At 42.4% G+C, this 24750-nt stretch overlaps 2 protein-coding genes across 2 annotated transcripts in view; both read left to right on the forward strand.

The window, feature by feature from the left end:
* GNAL (G protein subunit alpha L) overlaps positions 1-24750 on the forward strand; it is a 73141-nt gene that overhangs the window by 36836 nt on the left and 11555 nt on the right. Inside the window, exon 5 of the mRNA XM_023754260.1 lies at positions 10552-10649. Coding sequence (XP_023610028.1) covers positions 10552-10649 — 98 coding nt within the window. The remainder of the gene's footprint in view (positions 1-10551; positions 10650-24750) is intronic.
* CHMP1B (charged multivesicular body protein 1B) lies at positions 19709-23740 on the forward strand. Its single transcript, XM_006089295.3, has one exon. The coding sequence runs from the start codon at positions 19834-19836 to the stop codon at positions 20431-20433; it is 600 nt and encodes a 199-aa protein (XP_006089357.1). The 5' UTR covers positions 19709-19833; the 3' UTR covers positions 20434-23740.

The following is a 24750-nucleotide window of genomic DNA, read 5'->3' on the forward strand; positions in this document are numbered from 1 at the left end:
GTCATAGGTAGGGCAGGTTTGAAGGGATCAGGAGTTCGCTTCTGGACATGCTGAGTTAGGATGCTCATTAGACGAGAAACGCCGGAGCGCCCTGCGCCACCTTCTCTAAGTACCAGGTGCTTTTGAGGAAGTGTTCTGTGGTAGAGGAGACGTTGCTCAGGTGAGGGTCCCAGGCAGGTCCTTAGAACCGTCACAGTAATCACCAGAGCGGTACATAACCAGCATAACAGGGTTTATGTTGTCAAAGGTTTTTCAAATACGAACTTGTCACCTGTTTCCCTGAAAATTTAGGAACACTTTTCTTGTGGTAGGAAGAAAGTTGGGTTGTGGCTAAAGATTACAAGAAAAGTATTTCTTCTTCCTGTAATCTGTCAGATCCCTTGATTTATTCCCTCTTAATAGGTCAGTTGCCAAGAAAATTTCATTTTCTTGATTATTTAAAGTCAAGTTAGCAAAAAACTGATAAATAAAAATCATGCTTCTTATGGGCTTCCCCCTAAAATCCTGTTGCTGCCCACTGATTGTATTATTTGGCCCTAAAAGATTGAGAGCGTAAGAACTGAAACCATTCTGTGTATGGGGTTTCTTTATGTATGGGTAGCCCCCAGAAGTTGCTTTTAGTTCTTATTGGAATAACTAAACTGGTTTGAAGGATGTTTTCTATCCTTGTTTCTCGTGGATTCTACTTGTACCTCGATGATATGGCTGAATTCCACCTCCGCTGCCCCTGCCCCCACATGTACTGGATTTTCACTCACTGTACATTTTTCTTCTCCTCACTCTTCTTCTTCCAACCCTCTAATCCCCCCAATATAGTTATTCTGTCTGGTCCCATCCTTGCCATTCTTCGCTTTTCTCACTACCTCTCACCCTTGGCAAGTTCATTCAGTACTGTGACTTTCATCAGCAGCCTCCTATCCATTCTTCCCAAAATGTACCCAGTCTCATTTCAACTCTGAACTGAATTCCAGTCCTCCATCTGTAACTCCCTCCCAGACATGCCTCTGATCATCCCACCAGTCACCCAGCTTCTCTAAATTTAATTTGTCATCTCTTCAAAACACGTCTCGTCACAGTGTCCTGCAGACTGGTCTCCCTGCGTTAATGGCTTATGTCCCTGACCCACATTCACGTTCCTAAAGCAGAGCCCTGGGATTCTCTTGATCAAAACCCCCAATAACTTCCCATCCATTCACAGAATCCGTCCAATCCAAAAATAGCTAGCCATTGAATGTTTACCTGCCAGGTGTAATTCTAGATGCTGTGCACACAGCAGCAGACAGAAGAGACAAAGCCCCTCTCGGAGCTTATATTCTGTGGGGCAAATAAGATCACAACCTTATCACTGCATGGGTAAGGATACCACTTATTGATGACTGGGGGAGAGGGTGAAAAGCATAAAGGGGAATAGGGACCGAAGGGTGGCAGTTGGCATTACTATTTTCTATATGGTTGTCAAGGATAACATGGGCATTTGGGCAGAGACCTGAAGGAGTGGCCAGGCAGAAGCAGGAGCAGGAGCAGTGCCCCAAGAGACCATGTTGCAGGGACACCCAGGCAGCGTGTCCGCAGTAGTGCGAGCCAGGCAAAGACAGGGAGAGGTTTGGGGGGGTGTCAGGGAGGCAGGTAATGGGGGACTTTGGATTTTACTCTGAGATGGGAAGCATTGGATTGCTGTTTTCCTAAGAAACTCTTATTTATTGTGGTACAATATGCATAACATAAAACTTAACTTCTTAACTATTTTTAGGTGCATAATTCTGTGGCCTTAAGTGCATTCATGTTGTCCATCTTCAGTACATTTTTCATCATCCCAAACTGGAACTCTGTATCCATTAAACACTAACTCCCCATTCCTCCTCCCCCCAGCCCCTAGCCACCATCATTCTACTTTCTCTGTCTCTGTGGACCTGACTACTCTAGGTCCCTCATATAAGTGAAGTCATGCAGTATTTGTCCTTCTGTGGCTGACTTATTTCACAGAGTATAATGGCTTCAAGGTGCATCCATACAGCAGCATGTATCAGAATTTCTTTCTTTCTTAGGGATGAATAATAATCCCTTGTGTGGATATAGGTACCATATCTTGTTTATCCACTCGTCCATCAATGGACACGTGGTGGTTAGCACTGGATTGTTCTGAGCCCAGTTGTAATGTGATCTGACTCAGTTTTCAAAGATTTACTGGCTCCCGAGTTGAATAGACTGTGGTATGAAAGGTGGAAACAGAGGCCAGTTGGGCATCTGTGGCAGCAACTGCCAGTCCTAGATGATGGCTTCAACATGGTCAAAATCTGGGTGTGCTCTGAAAGTACAGCCAAGAGGACTTCATGGATCACATGGTGGGTGTGAGAGAAAGGGGGGGGTCAAAGATGACTCCAGGATTTTGCGGCTGAGTAACTGAGTGGTGGTGTTGCCATTGACTGGAGAAGACCACGTAGAGCTAGTTTTAGGGAGAAAATTAGGAGTTTCATTTTGGACTTCCTAAGTTGCAGTTGCCTGTTAGAATTCATGTTAGGCAGGCAATTGGATATCCAAATCCAGAATTTAGGAGAGAGTTCTGAGTTGGAGACATCAATTTGAGAATCACTAGTCCAGTCGACCCTCTATATCCATAGGTTCCTTACCTGCAGATTCAACCAACCAGGAATAAAAAATAGAAAAAAATATTTCATTGTTGCTGATGTGTACTATGTAGTTTGGCCTACAGTGGTCAGGTTGAATCTGTACTGGACATGCACAGACTTGTTTTTCTTGTCATTATTCCCTAAACAATAGAGTACAGTGGGGCCTTGACTTACGAGTTTAATTCGTTCCGTGACGGAGCTCGTAACTCAAATTACTCGTATGTCAAATCATAAAGTGAACGAGTGAGACACATGATGCTGGGCTGATGTTGTGGCATTCACTGTGACGTTCGCTGCGCCAACTAGCGGTGGGGTATCTGAAGCTGGCTTGTAACCCGAATTTTAGCTCGCAACTCAAAGCAAAAAATCGTTCGAGAGACAGCTCGTATCTCGAAAAACTCGTTAGTCGGGACACTCGTAAGTCAAGGCCCCACTGTATAACTATTTACTTAGCATTCACATTGTGTTAGGTAGTATAAGTAACCTAAAGATGATTTAAATACATAAGAGTAGTATATGCTTAGGCTATATAAGGGACTTGAGCATCTGCAGATTTGCTATCCACAGGGGTCCTAGAACCAGTTTTTTAACTGCCCCCTCACAAGTCTTACCCACTCCCGCCCTCAGTATTTGCGAGTGAATCAATGAATGAGGCCCCTTGCTTTGATTGAGTCCACTGTGGAAAGTGTGGAAGGAATAACCACTCCCACCACCCCAGACACCTTTTTCCAAACATTCACTTGGCCACTATAAGCTCTGCCTTTTCATACATATCTCTTGTTCCAGCGCAGGCGGCCTGATGTGAGCTCAGGAGAGGGCCGTTGTCTCTTGCTTGAGCAGAAGAGCAAGGGGGTGGGTGGGTGGGTGGGGAGGAGGTGTTAGGCCGCGAGGTTGTCTTTGAGGCTTTCTTACTTGTCTGGAATTCCAAGAATGTCAGGTCTACCTGTGTTCAAATTTAAATCTGAAATGCATTCAAAAGCTAGATAAGATGAACCATCTGCCACACGATCCGTCCATTAGGATAAATAACTAGGTATTTAATAAAGTTATTGAATGTTGAAATGAATTAAGCATGTTGAATCAGAAATTCCAACTCTTATAAAACAGTTCCAGACATTTCTCTTGGGAAATGAAGGAGGCCCATTCCTAGCATATGCCCAGAGAACTAAAACATATGTCACACAAAAACTCATACACAAATGTTCATAGCAGCTCTGTTTACAATAACCAAACGGTACAAACAACCCCATGTCCGTCAAATGATGCCTGGGTAAGCATGCTGAGTGAAAGAAGCCAGACACAGAGGCCAGGTATTATATGACTTCATTTATGTGAAATGTCCAGAGTAGGCAGAGCCAGAAAGTGATTCGTGGTTGCCAGAGGCTGAGGGAGGGCAGGATGAGCAGGGACTGCCGATGGTGTGGGGTTTCCTCTGAGGCTGATGTTCTCAACGTGATTGTGTGATGAGTGCACAACTCCACGAATAGGCTAAACACCACTGAACTGTGCACTTTAAATGGGCGAGTTGTACGGCATATGAATTATATCTCTGTTAAATCATTACATACAAAATGAAAAGAAAGAGAAGATATAAAACTTAAAATTGGAGAGTCTCAGAACTGGGAGAAACCTTAAAGATTATCTCATACAAACACATAAGTATGAAACTGCCAAGTGTTTGGGGGCTTTTGGACAATTTCCTCTCCCTTTTATGTCAGTTGCCTGTTGCCAGACTCAGGGCTGCTGCAGAAATGCTAAGGAACTCAGTGGTTGCCTTTGCAGCCTTTTATTTTATATCTACATGGAGATTTGATCACCTCATGCCTCTGTAGCTGTTTGTTACTCTCTGGAAAAGGCTCTTGCCCATCTGGTGACGCAGAATGTGGGGCTACAAGTTCACAGAGCAAAACCCCACACGATGTCCATCCCCATGAGGACATCATCAGCTAATTTTAAGGTTCTGGCCATATGTGTAGCTGTTCATTAATACGACAGGGATGGTGGGCCTGCACCCCCCATCATCACTCCTGGCTTCTCCCTGTCCCTCCTCCACATCCCCCACTCCTCCCAGCTGCCTTGAAGGGGTGAGCTGTCGGCCCCAGTGACAGTCTTTGGCACCCTCTCCCTGGGCAAAGGATTTGGAGGCTCAGTTTATAGCACATGGCTGTCAAGGCGATTTTTTTTTAAGTTGTAGCAAACATATAAGTATTATGCGCCTCTCTTCCCTTTTTTATAGTCATCTGCTGCATTTTATTCAGCCAGCTTCACTCCCTCACCAGCTGTTAAGAGTATGTCTAGACAAGTCACATGAGCTTGGGGGCCTTTCTGGAAAGGTCTGAAAGGCCAGGGCAAGTCCAGGAACCGGAAGCACGCTGCTAAAAGTCAACCACTGACAGCGGCGTCCCTCCGTGCCTGTCCGAGTTGTGGGTTCTTTGCACAGCCACACCGCCACCTGCCTGACTGGAGCACATCCCTGTCCTCAGGTTCAGAAACCCTGCGTCCTCTCTCCTATACCCAGCACCGAGCATAATGCCTTATGCCGCCAGGTGTTCTGTAGATGTTTCTAGAACTTGGTTCTCAAGCCTACACATGACTTCTGTTTCCTCACCATGTGTTTCTCTCTTGGCCTGTTGGCATCCTGCAGGCCTTGCCACAGTTGTACCAAAACTACTGAGTCGGGTCCAAAGCTGAAGGATGCCCCTAGACCCTCCCCCACCGCCACCACTACCAGCACATCACACTGTTGGTCACCGCAGACTTGACCATCTTGAATCTGAGCTTGCCCTCCCTGATGTCAACCCCATCCTGCTTGTTTTGTCTTTCCAGCCACCCTTTCTTTGTGTCCTTCCGTCCCTTACCCCTCACACGTGCTCCTCTCCCCGTCCACCAAGTACTGATGAGTCTCAGCCAGCCTCTGCCTGGAAGAAGTTACACCCCGTGGAGCAAGGAGAAAAGGGAAGCTCGGCAGTCAGGTTTCCCCAGCTCGGGTCCGAGCCCAGGCACTCAAATACCAGCACCCATGCCCAAACCGTACATACTGTTGTATGACTCCTCTTAGACACCTTTATTATGTTTTTCGCTAAAATTTTCCAAAAGAAATATGTCATTGTCAGTGGGACTAGAACAAACTCACTTCTAAAGACATTTGCTTTCCATCTAAACTTCTTCCCAAAAAGAGGGGCTCCTCTCTCCATTTTACCTCTCAGCACATAAAGCAAGACAGAGTGACTAAGAAGACCAGGAAAAACACCGTGAAGTGTTACGTAACTCCAGCTTGATGTTCCAAGGAGAATTTGTGTCAGATGACTTGACAGAGCCTTGTCTGGAAGCAAAGGCTAAAGTCGTGATTCCTTGAATCCCTAATGAAAATACCTAATTATTTGTTTCTGTTCCCACACAAATCAGTTTCTCTGGGGAGTGTCTTTGGCATGCTCCAAGGGCACAGTTTCCTCAGGGAATTAGACTTTTACAGCAAGAATCTTCGGTGTAAGAGTGGGCGTATTGTGGAGGGGGAAAGCAAAAGCTAAGACAGTAATTTATTTTGAAAAATAGTACTTAAGGAAAATTATGTTCCCATCACTATAGAGGAGATTTACTTAATTCTCTGCTCTGGGTCATGATGGATCTGATTACTAAAACTTAATACTTATCCCAGTTGTTTCGTGAGATTATAATTTAGAAACAAAAGATAGAATCTCTAGATAAATCTTATTGTACCTTTAAGAAAAGTGTAAGCGCAACAAAAACCATGAAACCTTGCCATGGTGGCAGGGAAGGTCCCTTGGCTCAATCCTCCTGCCTTTGAAACTACAGGGAATTCTGATCCTGCCCTGGCCTTGTGGGGCGGGCTTCGGGGAGAGAAGCAGAGAGAGGCCAGAGCTATGTCAGTAACTGTTTCTATACACGGCTACACTGGAAGGAATTGAAAGCTACTGGAACTCATAAGTGAGATGAAATAGGTTGCAGGACACAAGTTCAACTGCAGAAATCAACTGTATTTCTATATACTAACAATGAAAAAAATCCAAAAATGACATTTAAAAAACATGTACATTTAAAATAACATCCAAAAAAAGCTACTTAGAAAAAAAATGTAACAAGTTATGTGAAATACCTAACACTAAAAATGGCAAAACATTATTGAGAGAATTTAAATAAGACATAAATAACTAGATGTGTCATGTTAATGAATTAGAAAACTCATTTAAGATGGCAAGTCTCCCCAAACTGATCTATAAATTTTTTAAATGGGCAATTTCAATCAAAACACCAGCAGCCTTTTTAAATAGAAATTGACAGGCTAATCCTAAAATGTATGTGGAAATTCAAAAGACCTAAAACAGCCAAAATGATGTTGTAAAAGAACAGAGTTGGAGGACTTAACATTACTAATTTTAAGACTTACTACCACCTGGCTAGCATAGCTCAATGGTTGAGTATTGATCTATAAACCAGGGGGTCACTTATCAAGTATCAGTCAGGGCATATGCCCAGGTTGCGGGCTCGATGCCCAGTGTGGGGTGTGCAAGAGGAAGCCAGTCAATGATTCTCTCTTGATATTTCTATCTCTCTCTCCCTCTCCCTTCCTCTCTGAAATCAATTGAAAAATTTAATTAAAAAAATACTACCAAGTTTTAATAATCAAGACAGTATGGCATAGGGATAAACATAGATCAGTGGGACAGAATTAAGAGTCCAGGAACAGACCCACATGTGTATGGTCAGTTTCAACAACAGTATTAAGGTAACTCAATGGAGAAAGAATAGTCTTTTCAATAAATGTGCTGAGGAAGTTGCATATCTTTATGGAAAAAGGTAAAACTTGACCTTTTTCTCATACCAGCCCCCAAAATTAACTCAAATGGATCTTAGACCTAAATGTAAGTACTATAAAACTTTTAGAAGAAAACTTTAAGGAATATTTTTGCCTTTGGGTTAAGCAAACATTTTTTAGAAAACATAAAAAAGCATAAATGCTAAAAGGAAAAAATTGGTTAATTGGACATCAGCAAAATTAAAAACTTTGCTCAACAAAAAAATGCTTAAGAAAATTAAAATGCAAGCTACAGTTTGGGAGAAAATATTTCAAAGACCTATAGTTGACAAAGGAATTGAATCAAACAATTTTTTAAGTCTCTCATTCTTATAAAAGAATAAAATTCAATGGAGATGTAAAGTACAGCATAGGGAATATAGTCAATAATATTGTAATAACTATGTATGGTGTCAGGTGGGTACTAGACTTATCCGGAGTATCACTTAGTAAATTATATAAATATTTAACCACTATGAAACTAATATAAAATAATAGTGAATGTCAACTGTAATTTAACTTTTTTAAAAACAATTGAAACTAACAAGACATACAACCCAATTTTTTAAATGGGCAAAATATTTGAACAGACACTTCAAAAGAAGATATGCAAGCAGCCAACAATTACATGAAAAGATATCCAACCTCATTAGAGAAATGCAGATCTGAAACCATAATTAGATGTCACTACACACCCACTAGAGTAATTAAAATTAAGAAGACTGATAAAAACCAAGTATTGGTGAGGATGTAGAAAAATTAGAGCCCCTAGACATTGCTCTTGACCATGTGAAATAGAATAGCCAATTTGGAAAACAATTTAGCAGTTTTTTAAAGTTAAACATTCACTTACCATTTACCCAGCAATTCCACTCCTAGGTATAAACCCAAGAGAAATAAATAAAAGTCCATACAAAGACTGTTGCACAAATATTCCTAGCGGCACTATTCATAACAGTCAAAAACTAGAAATAACCCTCCCAGCTAGGTTGAGTGTCAACCTATGAACCAAGAGGTCACAGTTTCATTCCCATCAGGTATCAATCCCCAGTAGGGAGCGTGCAGGAGGCTGCTGATCATGATTCTTTCTCATCATTGATGTTTCTATCTCTCTTTCCCTCTCCTTTCCTCTCTGAAATCAGTAAAAATACATATTTTTTAAAAGTAGTTTCTAACGAATTAAAAGAAAAAAACCTAGAAATAACCCAAATGTCCATCAACTGGTGAATGAATAAATAATTATCCCCTAAGCCCTCCGATAGCCCCAAAGGTTTGCATGCACTCCCGGCCTTGCCAGACACTCACCACTTGCCTTTAGGATCGTGCCTCCTGCTTACTTAAACTACCATGTCCCTCACACAAGAGGAGAAATCTTGGAGGCCCTAATCAAAGGCCTTCGGATATTGGAGTACAGATAAGATTCTGCTAGTGTGGGAGCTGATGAAGGCAGTGACAAAGATTGGGAAGCCAATGCCTGCAAAAGCCAGCTCATTAAGAAGAAAGGAAAGCAACAGCACTGGGTGACGAAGTTCACAAACAGGCTATGGATTTGGATATAGAATTCGATGTGCACCTTGGAATAGCTCATACCCGTTGGGCGGCACATGGTGAGCCCAGTCCTCTCAATGGCCATCCCCAGCGCTCTGGTAAAATAATGAACTTCTTGTTATTTGCAATGGAATCGTCACCAACTACAAAGACTTGAAACCGTTTTTTTGGAAAGCAAAGGCTATGACGTTGAAGCTGAAACAGATACAAAGACAATTGCCAAGCTCCTTAAATACGTGTATGACAACCGGGAAAGGGGAGATACCAGTTTTACTACCTTGGTGGAGAGAGTTATCCAACAATTGGAAGGTGCTTTTGCACTTGTATTTAAAGGTGTTCATTTTCCTGGCCAAGCACTTGGCAGGAGATGAGATAGCCCTCTGTTGGTTGGTGTACGAAGTGAACATAAACTCTCTGCTCATCAAATTCCAGTACTCAACAGAACAGGCAAAGATGAGAAAGGAAGCTGCAGTCTCTCCAGTGTGGACAGCACAACTTGCCTTTTCCCTGTTGAAGAAAAGGCGGTGGGGTATTACTTTGCTTCTGATGCAAGTGCTGTCATAGAACACACCAGTCGTGTCATCTTTCTTGAAGATGATGATGTAGCCGAGGTGGTGGGTGGCCGTCTTTCTACCCATTGAATTAAATGAACGGCAGGGGATCGCCCTGGAAGGGCTGTGCAAACTCCAGCAGATCATGAAGGGCAACTTCAGTCCATTTATGCAGAAGGAAATTTTTGAGCAGCCAGAGTCAGTTGTGAACACAATGAGAGGAAGTCAACTTTGATAACTATACTGTGAACTTGGGTGGTTGCCGTGAGGGGCAAAAGACTGGTGTGAAAGAGATGTCAATATTCTAACAAAGTGTTTTAATGAAAACTTATATTTAGCAACTAATATATAGCCATTTGCTTCCATGACAGTATTAAGTTACTTTGGGTAAATTCAGCAACATGAATTCCTAAAGCCACCTTTTACTTTGCGATAAGGAAAGTGTGTCAAAGGATGCTGCTATCACAGTGGATGTAATTGAGCACTTGTGTCCACACAGATTTGAGTGAACCAACAATCACAGTTCACAATTAACTCATAGTTTTGTTTTTTTAATGCAAAAAAAGCAATAAATTACTATCCCCAAAAAGTGTGATTTTAAATCTTTTTCTTAAGTAGCAGAACTTATAATAGGCATGTGTTCTCATTACTAAAGTGGCAGTGCCACTAGTAAAGTTATTGAATACTAAGAACTTTAAAATTATTAGCTAAGTGTATTTCTGGTTAATGAATGTCATTAACTTTTGACTTGCAATTTTTATTTTGGAGAACTTCCTGGAATGATAAGGTTGTTTGACAGGTTAATTTGCATGATGATGACACACATGCATCCATTTTTCATCACACAGAACTCAAGATCTGGGCATTTTCCCGTGTGTCAAGTAGACTTCCACAAGGAAAATAATTCATGTGCTACCTGCAAACATTGGGGAGCAGTTTCTTTTTACTTCTAACTTTTTGAAGGATTATATAACACATGCATTCTCTCATTTGTAACTTTTTCAAATTTTAGGAGTTCTTTGATCATGTGAAGAAACTTTGGGATGATGAAGGCGTGAAGGCGTGCTTCGAGAGGTCAAACGAATACCAACTGATCGACTGTGCACAATAGTAAGTCTGCCTAGTCAGGCCCAGGCCTCTTCGAGGCTAGGATTGCACCACAGGGGTGCTGCCCTCCCAGGGTCACTGGCGTCTCTCGAATGCTAGGGACAAATATTAACGTCTCACTACAGAAATCAGCTTTCAAAATGAGGTACATGTAGGAGATGGGAAATTGAAATCCAGTAGGAATCAGTGTTCTGGGGAAGAATCAGAAGCATGTGGTATTATTTTTATCCTGACCATTGTTTTCAGTTCTATTTATGTTGACTTCTATAGGGTTACAGACATAGTGTAAATTATAATGTAATGGGATATTCATTATTATAGTTTAATTTTGTAGCAGGGACCCCAAAAAGTGATACACAGAAGTGAATTAGGACCCTGAGAGTAGATGAAATCAATGATAAGTAAATATTTGGTGAGAAATGTAATGAAGAGAAATAGAAATAAGGAAAAGACTCTGGTGCCGAGGCTGGCTGATTGCTTTTCCCTGGAATTCCTTGGTATTTTAGATTCATTCTATGACTATTAGAGAGTAATGGTCCCCCAGGAAAATGTTAATCAAGAAGTTCTAGATATGTTTGCTAGTTTGATAACAAAAACTGTGTTAAACTAATCGTTTTATATGACTCTTTGGGCAGCAAGAAATCAGCACTTTTATATTTTTAGTCTGTAAACTTTAAAAATCCATACATGTTGAAGGATTCCATAAGCATAAAATCTGAGAATTCACAGTATTTGGAACCAGCTAATGGAACTATGCTGTAAATACAGATTTCAAGGAGAAAGCAGTTGTGTGGCCACCAGCAGCCCTTTCTCATCCTTAGGAGTTCGGGCACCATCACCATGTGACAGGCACTGAGAGGGGCCAATGGCAGGGCCTAAGGAGGAGGCACTGGGTGTGTCCCAGGCACTGACAGGAAGCCAGTCTGGGAGCAGATAGGTGATGGAAGGGTGGTCATAAACAGCTGAGAGGGGTCGCTGTGGCCAGACCCTTCCAAGTGCTTGCCAAGGAACTTGGATCTTCCAAATGCAAGGAGTACCCAGCAGCTCCATGAATGAGGTTCTCAGGGTCACTCTGGCTGCTGTACGGAGAATTAACAAAAGGAGGCAGAGACCTGAATAGGGTTCCTTGGGTCAGGTGGTGGCCATAGAGGTGAGCCTTGGGCCTTGAGTGCTGAAGGGACAGAGGTAGGAGGTAGATTGGGTGGGGGCGGCAGTGGAAAGGGGGCAGGGGTAAAGGATGATAAAGCGGTGGGGCATGGAGCCATTTATGGAGATGGAAAAAGTTAAGTTTGAGACGCCAACATGATATCTAAGGGGAGCGCTCAGTGGTTGAGCATCAAACTATGAGCCAGGAGGTGACAGTTGGATTCCCAGTGAGGGCACATGCCCAGGTTGCGGGCTCAGTCCCCAGTAGGGGGTGTACAGAAGGCAGCCGATCAATGTTTTTCTCTTATCATTGATGTTTCTGTCTTTCTCTCCCTCTCCCTTCCCGTCTCTTCATTGAAATCAATAAAAACATATCTTAAAAAAAAGAGAAAGTAGATTAGTGGTTGCCAGGGGTTTGAGGGTGGGATCACTGAGAGTGACTACTAACAGTACAGGGTTTCTTTTAGGGATAATGGAGAATGTTCTGGAATTGGATAGTAGTGATGTTTGCACAAACTTGTGAATTTACTAAAGACCACTGAATTGTATACTTCAAAATGGTGATTGTTATGTTATGTGAAATTGTATTATGTGAGTTATATCTCAATCTGAAAAAAGAAAGATAACAGGGAAGGAAGAAGCAGAGCAGGAAAAGTAATGGGAACACTGGTCAAGCCTGGCCAGCAGGGCAGTCTCCTCGTGGAAACAGGGGTCCTCTTGTCATCTATAGATGAAAGCCTAAGCATGCATTGATAGGGCCTGCTTCTTCATCCTCAACCAGCCAGACACTTGCCGCTCTCCAAGCCTGCAGACACATGCACGTGGGAGTGGGAGCTCCCCGGTGATGAAGTGTCTATGCTATGCAGATGAAAAGGCCATGAAGACCTATGTTGTGCTATTTGGCATGCAAGGAGTGGACACTTGCTCAGGAAGCTTCAGAGAAAGGGAAATTTGCTTTGAGTCTCCCAGAAGCCACTAGTGAGTCTGCGGTACTATAGGGAGCTGCTTTTCTGTTCCTGCTGGCTAAGTGTTTTGACTTCACTTTTCCTGTTTGCTCTTCTCATCCCTTGCTGCTGATCCCAGAGGAAGCAGAGGAGATCAGTTTTGTTAGCAGCCAGGCAGCCTGTTCCCATCTAGCCTTGTTCCCCACCCCATCACACTGGCCCAGTCAATGGCCATTTGCATGGCCCTGACCAGAGGCTGTGTTAAGGCCAGGGCAGCTGGACTGCAGTCTCCCACACCAGGACTGACATGGCTAGAGGCGTGTGGAACAGTTACTATAACCAAGCTTTCAGTACGTATTGTACTTTTGGTAAAAATGGGTGCATTTGAAGCATCAAGCAAGCTGTGCAAATGACCAGAGATTATATTTGATACACAGTTCCCCACTTTCCACTGGAAACCTTAAAAACAATCTCTACTGCATTATCCCCCAAAATGCATTTCCTCTAAGTCCTAATAATAAATGATTATGTAGCCATGGAAACAGCTATTTTGGGAGAGAGAAAATTGGATCTTAAGAGCAGGTTTATAAAATCAGACTTTGCTTAATGTAACCTGAAGCTCTGCAGCTGAGAGTATAGGTTCTTATGTTTTGCACCAATGTGTTTACGTACATGCTAAGAGCCTCTCTAGGGGTACATCCATTTGAATAATTGCTTTTAGAATATTCTCAAAGGCAGAGAATGTCCTAGAAAAAAGAAAAGAGCAGTGAGAAAGGTAACGTGATTTTCTGCTCCGTCTCCTGTTTGCCTTTGCGATCGGTCAGGAGTCCTGGCAACTACGTGTAACCTCTCTCTAGTACTGACTTGGAGCTCATGGCTCTCAAGTCCTTGAATCTAAGCTTTCAGGATAATCTGGAAATTATTAGCAAAAATGAAATTTGAACTTCAAAGTTGACTTTTATTTTTTGCAGGTCATTTTAAAATTAGAGAAACTACCATGTACTGTTGAATTCATTAAATATATAATCAACTGTCTGGGTACACATACACGTTCTTCTGAACTCTCGTTTGACCTTTATTTTCTGTTTTATTTTCTCGATATGTGGAGTTGGAAATGTTCCTGTTTATGGGCAGTGCCGTATACTTTTTATAGATATGAAGAATAAACTTAGTGGCAGGACAAAGTAGGTAGACCAGCTATCTCAGTGTAAGTCGGTCAGCCCCTGGTTATCTGTGTCTCCTATGCTCGTTTGTAAACCCTCGTCCTCGGAAGGAATTTCTAAGAGGGTTTGCTTAGCACCAATGTTTCTATGTGAGTAGGAAACCTGCACTTGTCCTCCTGTGTGTCTCTCCTTTACTCTCCCAGGACTGCCATGCTCATAGCACTCTAACTCCAGATGCGAGGGGGGATTTTTCCCCCACCATGCAATTCTCTGTGACACCAGTTGGTTGTCCTGCAATTTAACTCAATTCTGACACTATCTACTGGAGACAAGGTCAGACCCAGAGGTTAAGGGCTCAGTCCCATCTGGTTGCCCCACTTCAGAGGCCACTTGCACATAGTAGGTCCCCAGGTTACCCACAGCTTCTGTTCAACTTGGCTACAGATCAGAGGTTCCCATGATCTCCTCCCCTTTGAGTTTGATTAGTTACTAGAACAGCTCACAGAACTCAGAAAAACACTTGCTTATGTCTGCCAGTTTATTAAAGGATACAGATGAACAGCCAGAAGAAGAGATACATAGGGGAGGCCTGGGGATGGGGGGTCTGGAGCCCAGGAGCTGGGGTGTATTAGCCTTCAGGTGCATGTGTGCGTTCACCAACCTGGAAGCTCTCCAAACCCTGTACTGTTGGAATTTTTATGGACACTTTGTCATGTAAACATGATCCCTCACTACGTCCATTTCCACCCCCCTCTCTCCTACCTGGAGACTGGGGGTGGGCCTGGAATCATGGCTTGGTCCTTTTGGTGACCAGCCCTGGATGGCTCTAGGAGCCCACCCAGAGTCACCTGACCAGAACAAACAAGACCTCTATTATTCAGGACATTCCAAAGGACTTAGGAGCTCTGTGTCAGGAACTGCAGTCAAAGGCCAAACAGTAGAACAAAAGATGCTTCTAGTGCTCTTATAACTTTGGAGGTTACAAGGGTTTCAGGAGCTCTGTGCCAGGAGACAGGGGCAGATAGATATATATTTTCTATTATCTCACACTGTGTACGTGGATTATTTAAATCTTTCAGAAAACTACTCCCTTGAGTGGAAAATCCCAGTGGTTTCCTATGGGACACCTCATTGAATCCTCAGACTTCCTACAGAAGACAGGACCCTGGGACTAGCTGGGGCTCTAAGTCCTTGCCCCTCGCACTAGTTTCTGATGCTGTTGCCCATTCACTGGGTATTGTTAGGTTCATTTTGAAGGCTGTGAAAATCAGGCCCTTGAACTATACATGGTAAAATAATAATAATAATAATAATAATAATAATATTTTTATACCTTAGAGCTATATTTTTCCACTTATTTCTTAGAAGTGAGACCCTTTGTCAAACAGTATTCTGTGTCAAATAACAATAGTGAGGAGGGGTCAGTGGTGGTGAGAAGCCCAACTAGTGGCCCTTAGCCCCTCCCGGACTCCTCTGTGGCCCCTCAGTTGGCCCCAAGACACACCAGGCTCCGTAGGGCCCAGTTTAAAAACTAGGGCCAGTTTCCAAAGTTTGTAGCCACAGGACTAAATGCAGTCTACATCAAATCCCAAGTCAAAGTGATATTTTCTTAGAATAAATATATCATACCAAAGTAGTATTTTTTTAGAATTAAATGTTATAGGTGTTCACATCAATCACATGTACTTATTATAAGTTCTGTGTAGCCATTTTGAATAAAATGACATTGAATTTCAATATTCATAGGTGACAGTTGAGTTTTGCAGTAGGCTCAACATCCAGTTTTTTCCTGCTGGGGTTGGGTGTATGGAAATATTCTGGCTTATGTAGATGAGTAGTAGCAAATGGTAGCAAAAACTGGTTTGCTTGTTTGTTTTCTTTGTTTGCCCTATAATCACAGGAACCATTTTAAGTTAAATTATACAGAAATGTGAAAAGGAGACTGTAAGAAATTTTCTTCCAAGCTGAATTAATAGCCTCTAACAACTTCTTACAGTAGCTAACATAAATGTGAAGTCTGAAAGATGCTTACATTTTTAAAGACACAATACTGTCTAGTGTGGAAATGTGTCACATTTTCACCTTTGATGATATGACAGGTACTGTGTGGTGAGAGCTGGGGATGGCCTTTGGTGAAGCAGCATGCTGCATCCTCTGTGCCTTCAGGGACCTCCCTTCCCGATTATACTGGGGACAGATGCTGCGCCATCTAAACCGTGGCCAGTGCTCTGCTACAACCTTCCTTCCAGACAGCACATCTGCAAGAAGACGAAATATGTGCATAGTATCTTGACAGTTTGGGTTACACAGATACACGCAGGTGTCAAAACTCAGCAAATGTACACTTACGATTTGTGTGTATTTGGATCTAAATTTTACATTTTAAAAAACTATAAACAAATATTGACGTCTAGATAAAGATCTGCAAGCTGAAATATGTAGAAGGAAGTATACCAGTGTCTACAATTTCCTTGAAATGCATCAAAAATAAGATAGATACATGGATAGATATGTGGGGGGTTTTAAATATAGTAAAATGGTAATGGCAGAATCTAGATGGTGGGTATTCAAGCGTTCACTATAAAATGATTTCGAATGTGTTGCATGTTTGAACTTTTTCATAATAAAATGTAGAGGGGAGGAAAATATACATATGTAGAGATGTGATAAGAAGTCTAAGGAAAAGTCAGAAACAGCAGCACAAATTAACCCATTGGTGGTTCCCCACAAATTGCAACATGGCATTTAAGACATTGGTGTGTATGAGGGGCTTTTTTTTACAGTTCTTTCCAGTGTTCGCTGAATTCTTTGAAACACTTACAAGGAACCCAGGAATTCATCGAGAACCACTACTACTATTAGCAAAGTGGACAGCTTGCGAATACCTTAAGAGATGTGTCCTGTATTTCTAAGCTTCAAATGGTAGCTGCAAAATAGCTCATCATTATTGAAACTTACCATGTGGGGGTGCTATTCTATGCACCTTATATGAGTTAACAAATTGATCCTCACACTAATCCAGGGGTGGGAATATCCATCCCAAGGGCCGTATAAAGCCCCCAAAATCATTTGGTCTGGCCCTGCCAAGGCATTAGGGGTGAGTTAATTAAATGCTTGACCAAATATAGTAGCTAATTTTAAGTTAATAATTTTGTATGGCCCACAGATGATGTTATGACTATCCAAATAACCCTTGGCAGAAAAAAGTTTCCCCACCCTGCTCTAGACTGTGACCAGGCTGAAGGGGAGACTTGCGGTTATTCCATTATTCAATGAACGTAGTTTCAGGGGATGTTAACTTCTTTTAGCAACCTTACTTAGGTCATATCAACCTTGCAGTCAATGCAACTTCTCAATCTTCTCAGAAGAAAACTGGTAAATCGACTTATTTTAATTCAAAGATGACCAGTCTATTGTTTTTGTTAACTTATTGGATTCCCCATTGTTTTTTATTATTGGTCCCCAGTATATCTATGAAACCCTATTTCTAACACTCAGCAGGTGGGTGGTCCCAGACCAGTTGCTTAGCTCTCTGTGCTTCGGTTTCCTAACCTGTAAATTGGAGGTGTTGATAGTGTCTATCTCCTTAGGTTTATGGGGATGAGATGAGTTAATTCATATAAAGTGTCCAGAATAATGCCTGGCTCATCAGTACTTAATAAATGTTAGTTGTCATTATGCTCATAATCTATCACAGTCTCTCATGATTATATTGTAAACGCTCTCACCTAATGAGAATTTGTCATTAAGCAAACTGTAGAACATGGAACATGGTTAAGGAACTGGTTTGCTAACTGCAAGCCAGGGACCCAAAAGAAAGAGAGGGTAAGATGGGGTTGAGCAGAGAAGGAGGCATAGGCCCTCTAGCCCCACTTCAAACAGATTTCTTCTCTTTATTGTATTATTATTATTATTATTATTATTATTATTATTATTCTGTTTCTAGAAATGTCACATGTGAGGAAAGAGTCTACTTTAGGGAAAAAAGTAATCTTGGCTAAGCTGCTAATGAGGGTAATGCCCTATCCCTGCCAATCACAATTCAATTCAGCAAAACCTTATTGGATGCAGTGCCTACTGTGTGCAGAAAACTTGCTGCCCACAGGGGAGAAGGTTCATGATACAGTAGGTACCCTGTCTCTGCAGTCTGCCCTGTATGCTCTGGCAGAGCTGCCGGGTACAATGGCACCACAGAGGCAGGGGCCCTGGGAGGCTTCGTGGAGAAGGTGGCTTTTGAGGAGGGGCAATAGGCAGAGATGAATGGGATGGAAGCCCAGGCAGCAGAGGGTGGAGCTTCAATTCTCATTCTCCACCCTGATCAAATGATACTCCATTTCCAAGCTTCATTCTGGTTTAACTGGAGCATAGGGGAGGGAAAGAAATGAGAGGATGGGGACCCAATATGGCACATAGAGGAGTTCAGCCTTTCTGCCCAGGTTTGGAGCAAGAGAGTGATCTAATCAGAGCCGTTTTAGGAAAATGCACGTAACACCAGCACATCTTTAATTTGTGGTGCAAGACACTTGGCAAGTTATCACAGGAGGCACACGGGGATGGGGAGACTCTGGATCAAAATGATCTCTAAACAGAATGAGCTCTCAGTAATCATTTTCAACCTAGCTCATTCAGCAGGTTGGACCTTCTTATATTTTGTTATTGCTGTATCTGAGCAATCTTTCTAAAAGAAAAAAGCTACAGCACATTGCTGCCATTTAAAGCCTGCATTTTTAAGGGTATAATACATAGTGACAGTTTTTGATGTATGCCTGTGGGTGTGGGTCCCAATACTTCACTGTTCTCTGCCTGCATAATTTAAAACGACAATTTAGCCTGTCAAACTTAAATATGAGTGAAGTTCCTTGGGTATTTATGAAACATCAAATAGATAGAATAGTGTTGGCAAATGATGGTGTGTGTGTTTTTTATTATGAAATCACAGAAAGATATTTGGATGATAGCTGCTGGCAACTCACCAATAAACCGAACTTCCAGCTATGGTAAAAATGTGGTGGTCTGTGATTTTGAAGGTATTTTCAGCCATTGGTGAAATAAATAAAAATGATATCACAGGACCGCAGCCCAAACCGTAATCAGAGATTGCAAGGCGGGACAATAACACATCTTTTGTTTTATAGTTTCATGTATTAGCAATCCATGGTTTCAGGTTCCCCTCCGAAAGTGGAAGTTACCCGTGCAAAGAGAGAAAGCTTTGGTCTGCAGACCTAGCTGATGGCTGGTTTTTAGCCCTCTGCCCAGACACCTGGAGGCCTGACACGTTTAGAGTTAGGACACTTTTTACCGGCAGCTCTAGACACATTCTGCACATTTCAGCAGACATAGCCTAAGAAAGTGGGTGTGTGAACATGGCTTTTCATGAATCTGCTTATTTATATACTTAAAGCCCTAACCGGTTTGGCTCAGTGGATAGAGCGTCCGCCTGCGGACTGAAGGGTCCCAGGTTCGATTCCAGTCAAGGGCATGTACCTTGGTTTCGGGCACATCCCCAGTGGGGAGTGTGCAGGAGACAGCTGATGTTTCTCTCTCATCGGATGTTTCTAACTCTCTATCCCTCTCCCTTCCTCTCTGTAAAAAATCAATAAAATATATTATTTTTTTAAAAAGGGGGTGCGTGGGGGTGCAGAACTCAGCGCAGAAAGCAAGTGCCCTAGTCAGCCGGGCCGTCCCCTGAGTCAGGTCTGAGCTCGCCGCTGGGGGGAGTCCGGCCTTAAGGTCCCTCCCACAGGCCCCGCCCCCAGTGCCTCCGCCCCGCGGGCCCCACCTCCCGGCTCCGGGCTCTGACGTCATCGCCTGCGCCGCGTAGCAAAAACAGGAAGTAGGACCAAAACAAAGGAGCGGCAACCCCGAGCGGACCTCCTCGCCGCCTCCCTTCCGCGCCCGCCCGCCCGGCCGCCCACCCCGAGGAGCCGCCCGACCATGTCCAACATGGAGAAGCACCTGTTCAACCTGAAGTTCGCGGCCAAGGAGCTGAGCCGCAGCGCCAAGAAATGCGACAAAGAGGAGAAGGCCGAAAAGGCCAAAATCAAAAAGGCCATTCAGAAGGGCAACATGGAAGTCGCGAAGATCCACGCGGAGAACGCCATCCGCCAGAAGAACCAGGGGGTGAACTTCCTGAGGATGAGTGCGCGGGTGGACGCGGTGGCCGCCAGGGTCCAGACGGCGGTGACGATGGGCAAGGTGACCAAGTCCATGGCCGGGGTGGTGAAGTCGATGGACGCGACGTTGAAAACCATGAACCTGGAGAAGATCTCCGCCCTGATGGACAAGTTCGAGCACCAGTTTGAGACGCTGGACGTCCAGACGCAGCAGATGGAAGACACGATGAGCAGCACGACGACGCTGACCACGCCCCAGGGCCAAGTGGACATGCTGCTCCAGGAGATGGCGGACGAGGCCGGCCTGGACCTCAACATGGAGCTGCCGCAGGGCCAGACCGACTCGGTGGGCACGAGCGTGGCCTCGGCGGAGCAGGACGAGCTGTCCCAGCGGCTGGCCCGCCTGCGAGACCAGGTGTAACCCCGGAGCTCCCCCTGGGGTCTCCCGTCGGCGGCCCCGTCTGAAACGCACTCCGTCTGCTGGAGAGAGAGGTTGCACACTACAGCCTTTGAATGCTGAACGCTCTTCGATGCTTCCGCCTTCGGGTTCACAGCGCGCTCGGGTACATTAAGAAATTCCAGGCTCTCTCCACCCTTAACTGGATTTTAAAGTTCTGTCTATCTTGTGATAATGTGTATTTTTATAGCTGCCTTTTAACAGGACTCGTTAACTTGGCGTAGATGAGTCTTCCTCAAAAACCTGATCAAATCTCTAGTTCCTGTGTATTCCGTTTTCTGCCTGAACTATCAAAATCGAAGTTTATTTTGAATGTAGTGTCATTGTTGGTAATATATAAAATTGACATGCGGTACATGAAAAGAGGAGAGTGATTACTTGGCAGGGTTATCAACACCTCATTCGACTTATTTAATGAACAGTGCCATTTCTGTGTATCCTTTGTTTTTTTTTGCCATCAAAATAAGACTACAGTTGACTATTAATCTGTTTCATAACTTATATTAAAATTACCTTAGGACATCCTTGCATAATACACTTTTACTGTTTACATTCTGTAAATTTTTTTTAAGATTTACAAGGTTTAACATATGACAGTTTCTTTCAGATGAGCTTCTCTAACATTTCTAGTTATTTTCCTATCTCAACGCTTTAATTACATTTCTTATAAAATGTTAATTAGCATAGCAGCCACATTACTTACCCTAACATTGCCAAAGAACTGCTGATTGGTTTGAGAAAACCCTGAGACTGTGTGTTTGTGGGTTTTGTTTTGATTTTAACAACCAAAAATAGAGTTAAAATTAGAACAGCATTTTACGTTCTAGTTATTTGCATCTATTATGTTGTTCTTAAGACAATTCCTTAAAAACTTTGGAAATGTAAGTTGGAATGTTTTACTTAGCCACGCAGCCAGAACGAAGTGTGTTTGGGGGGGTGGGGAGGAGATGCAGGATGGGACAGCGTGCTTGACCCTCTGAGGCTAGGACTCACCTGTGTTGCCTTCCATCCTTCTGGAAGAGCAGGGTGTATTTTCTAGCTGAAAAGGAAATCCTGTAGCCAAAACCTTCTTAGCCTCAAAACATGAAGAACACCAGTTTGCTTTTGCCTTGACAAGTCTGTTAATCTAACTTGAATACTTACAGATATTTTAAATCCCTCCTTTCCTTCACTGGAAGATTTCTCCAACAGAGAAAACCAGTGTTTCAGAAGGTAACTATAGGGACTCTCCCAGACCCTTTGAAGGATTCACTGTTAATGACATGTTTTCCAGTGTAACTGACTGTGGTTAAGGGGAGAAAACAGCACGTATATGTAGAGGAGAACCGCCCCTTAAATTTAAGTGTCTTTATATCTGACTGGTGGTTGTTCTGAAGTCTTCTCTAAGGGACACCTGTCCATTGTCTGTGCCACATCCTTGTAGAACTCCCTCCTTTCGATGTCTCCTCTCATCCACCTGGTTGCACAGAGGCAACTGTGTGAGTTCAGCATGAGTTGTAACCCCTCTTTAGACTGGAACAAATAATTAAAACTTTGAAAATAGCTTAGTGTTGAGTTCTTTGGTAAATTGATGACCCTTTTGTAATAGAAATATTCCCAACAATATTCATCTATTTTGTGAGATTAAACAATGCTTGAATAAGCTTGAACTTTCTTAAAATATGTTCATTTTAAACTATATGGATGTAAATTTTTAGGAACCATAAGTATTATTTCGAAAGCATATTAGACCCATGAATTTCCTTATTTTTGCAGTTGATGAAATATTGAAGTGTAAACCACAGAAGTTTGTCAAATAAATCATCTTAAACTGCATGTTACTACATGTAAGTGTGCATTCTGTTTAAGAGTATTTAAGAACAATAATTCAGAGGTAGGTTTGGTTCAGAAAGCCTGGTATTTTTCCAAACTCACTACCTGAATGTCTGTTCAGGTAGCATGGAATTTTCATGCACGTTTCTAGAAGCCTATTTCTAGCTATTACTTCTTTATTATGATAGTTTATTAAAGGCAACAAGATTCTCCCTCACATTGAAACTTTTCCAGGCAACAGATACAATTTTCAAAAGGATCCAACTCAAACATTAAGGAAATAGTTAATCTCCCATGCAACTACTAATAGTTTTTACTCTTTATTTCTCCTTTTTACTTTTCTGCCTTCAATGTACAGTTTCTAACATGGATTTAGAATATACTTTTCATTTATTTATGAACAATTTAGATTATTTCAGTTCAATTACATGTGCGCTATTGGAGAACTTGCTTACTAAAGCTATTTCTTCTTGAAGGAATGTTAATGTATATGTGTACCTTTTAGATAGAGACATGCTGTGACTGTAGGACACTGTGTACCTACCCAGCTGTCTTTGATTTGGAAAAGAGACACCTAAAATAAGTACCAGTCTAAACCTTATTAACTGAGCGTAGTCTCAGGGTCAGCCAGACAATCTCACATTGTGAAGCAGAAGCGAGGGACTTTCTGTTCTAGATTCTTCCTTTGCAATATGCACAACACCCTCTTGGAGGCATTTCTGTAGCCAAAATCCAAAACTCAAGACTTTGAGTACTTTTGACAAAAAGCCACTAGCCATTTGGCATTGAACAAACTGATGGGCAAGCCCCTGTCATTGTTTTAATCAACTGACTGGCATTAACAAAATGCCTGCCTGGTTTACCTAGGTTCCTGTTTCTATGGCTGGATGGTTTCTCTACAACCATATGGAACAGGACAGACAGTGTTTCTCTTGGTCACGATTGCTGGACCTGGTGTGCTCAGTTGGCTCCTGCTAGGGTAGTGGGTAATTGGTCATTGCATCTGGTCCTGATGTCAGCCATGGCATCATTCTGGCTGGTTTCCCCAGGGTTTAGTCAGTGGGATGTTCCATTTTGTTTGATGCCAACCAGAGCCTTGTTCTGAGGGCTCAATGATTAAGGGGGAGGTGGGGGGCTTGTTCACGGGAGAGGTGGCTAAGTCAGAGTTTTGGATGAGGCCAGTTTTAATCAAAAGGGGTGGAAAAAGGAAAAAAGGTCAGATTAAACAAAATAGGGTTTCTGCGTGGTTATACAAGCAGCGTGGGTCTTAACCATGCTGCTCTTTGTCACTCCATAGTATTTTTATATCATGAAAATAAGTATCTTGAAATCAATTTCAGTAACACTGAGAAAAGGTTTTTACTTACCTCGACAGAGTTCCAACTTGGTAAATTTTTCACAGAGATAATATTAAATATATTTAAATGTATATGTTAAAAGTAAATGATTTTTAAATAAATCATCTCTTCATGATCCCTTCCGTATCCCTTTTCATGATCAATTCCATGGGCATAAGAACTCTGTGACTTTTAAGTTATTTTAGAAGAGGAGCAGAAATAGATGAGAAATAAACAATGAATTGCTATTTTGAACCAATATCAAACAGAAAGAAGATCTAAATGATGAGAATAAAAATGCTTCTGCAAACATAAATATCCTCAGCTGTAGCAGAAAATGGAAGAAAATCTAAATAAAATGCTTTTTAACTACTTTTTTGAATATATTTTTATTGATTTCAGAGAGGAAGGAAGAGGGAGAGAGAGAAACATCAGTGATGAGAGAGAATCGTTGACCGACTGCCTCCTGCATGCCCCCTACTGGGGGGGATTGAGCCCACAACCCCAGCATGTGCCCTTGGGAATGGAACCTGGGGCCCTTCAGTCTGCAGACCGACGCTCTATCCACTGAGCCAAACCAGCTGGGGCTAACTACTTTTTCATAGTGCCCATATGAGGGTGATGTTTTACAGTTGTAATTCGGTATTGCCTTACACCTATGTATCTATTGTGAATGGATGGTCTATACGGGGGATTCTTTAATCTGGTGGCATATTTAAGAAGACTATGTAAGCTTTAAAATGTAGTCATGTGAAATTCTGTGTATAATTAGTAAGACCCTTAAAACTCATCTCTATTTACAGGGTGCCCCACAGAAGTGCATACACACTTTAACAGCTGATAGCTCAATTTTGAAAATGAAATGTATTTTAATAAAACTGCCTTTATAATTATTCAGAGTGTGTGTATACATTTTTGGGGACGCCCTGTATTATCTTAGGAGCCCTGATATGAAGTACTTCTACAACATGCTGAGAAATATGTGGGTTGAACCAAAGACCTAGGCAAAATGTGGCAGAAATTTATAGATTCTTATTTTATTCCTTTATTCCTCAGAGAGTGTCTCAAAGAACTGGGGATGCATTCACATGCTGGGGGAATTTTCACTTTTTATTTTATTGCACAAACTTGA

Source organism: Myotis lucifugus, unplaced genomic scaffold (genome assembly GCF_000147115.1).
Source record: "Myotis lucifugus unplaced genomic scaffold, Myoluc2.0 scaffold_58, whole genome shotgun sequence".
Lineage (NCBI taxonomy): Eukaryota > Metazoa > Chordata > Mammalia > Chiroptera > Vespertilionidae > Myotis > Myotis lucifugus.

Coding starts and splice junctions, on each gene's coding strand:
- CHMP1B (XM_006089295.3), top strand. CDS start 19,834: ATGTCCAACATGGAGAAGCACCTGTTCAACCTGAAGTTCGCGGCCAAG.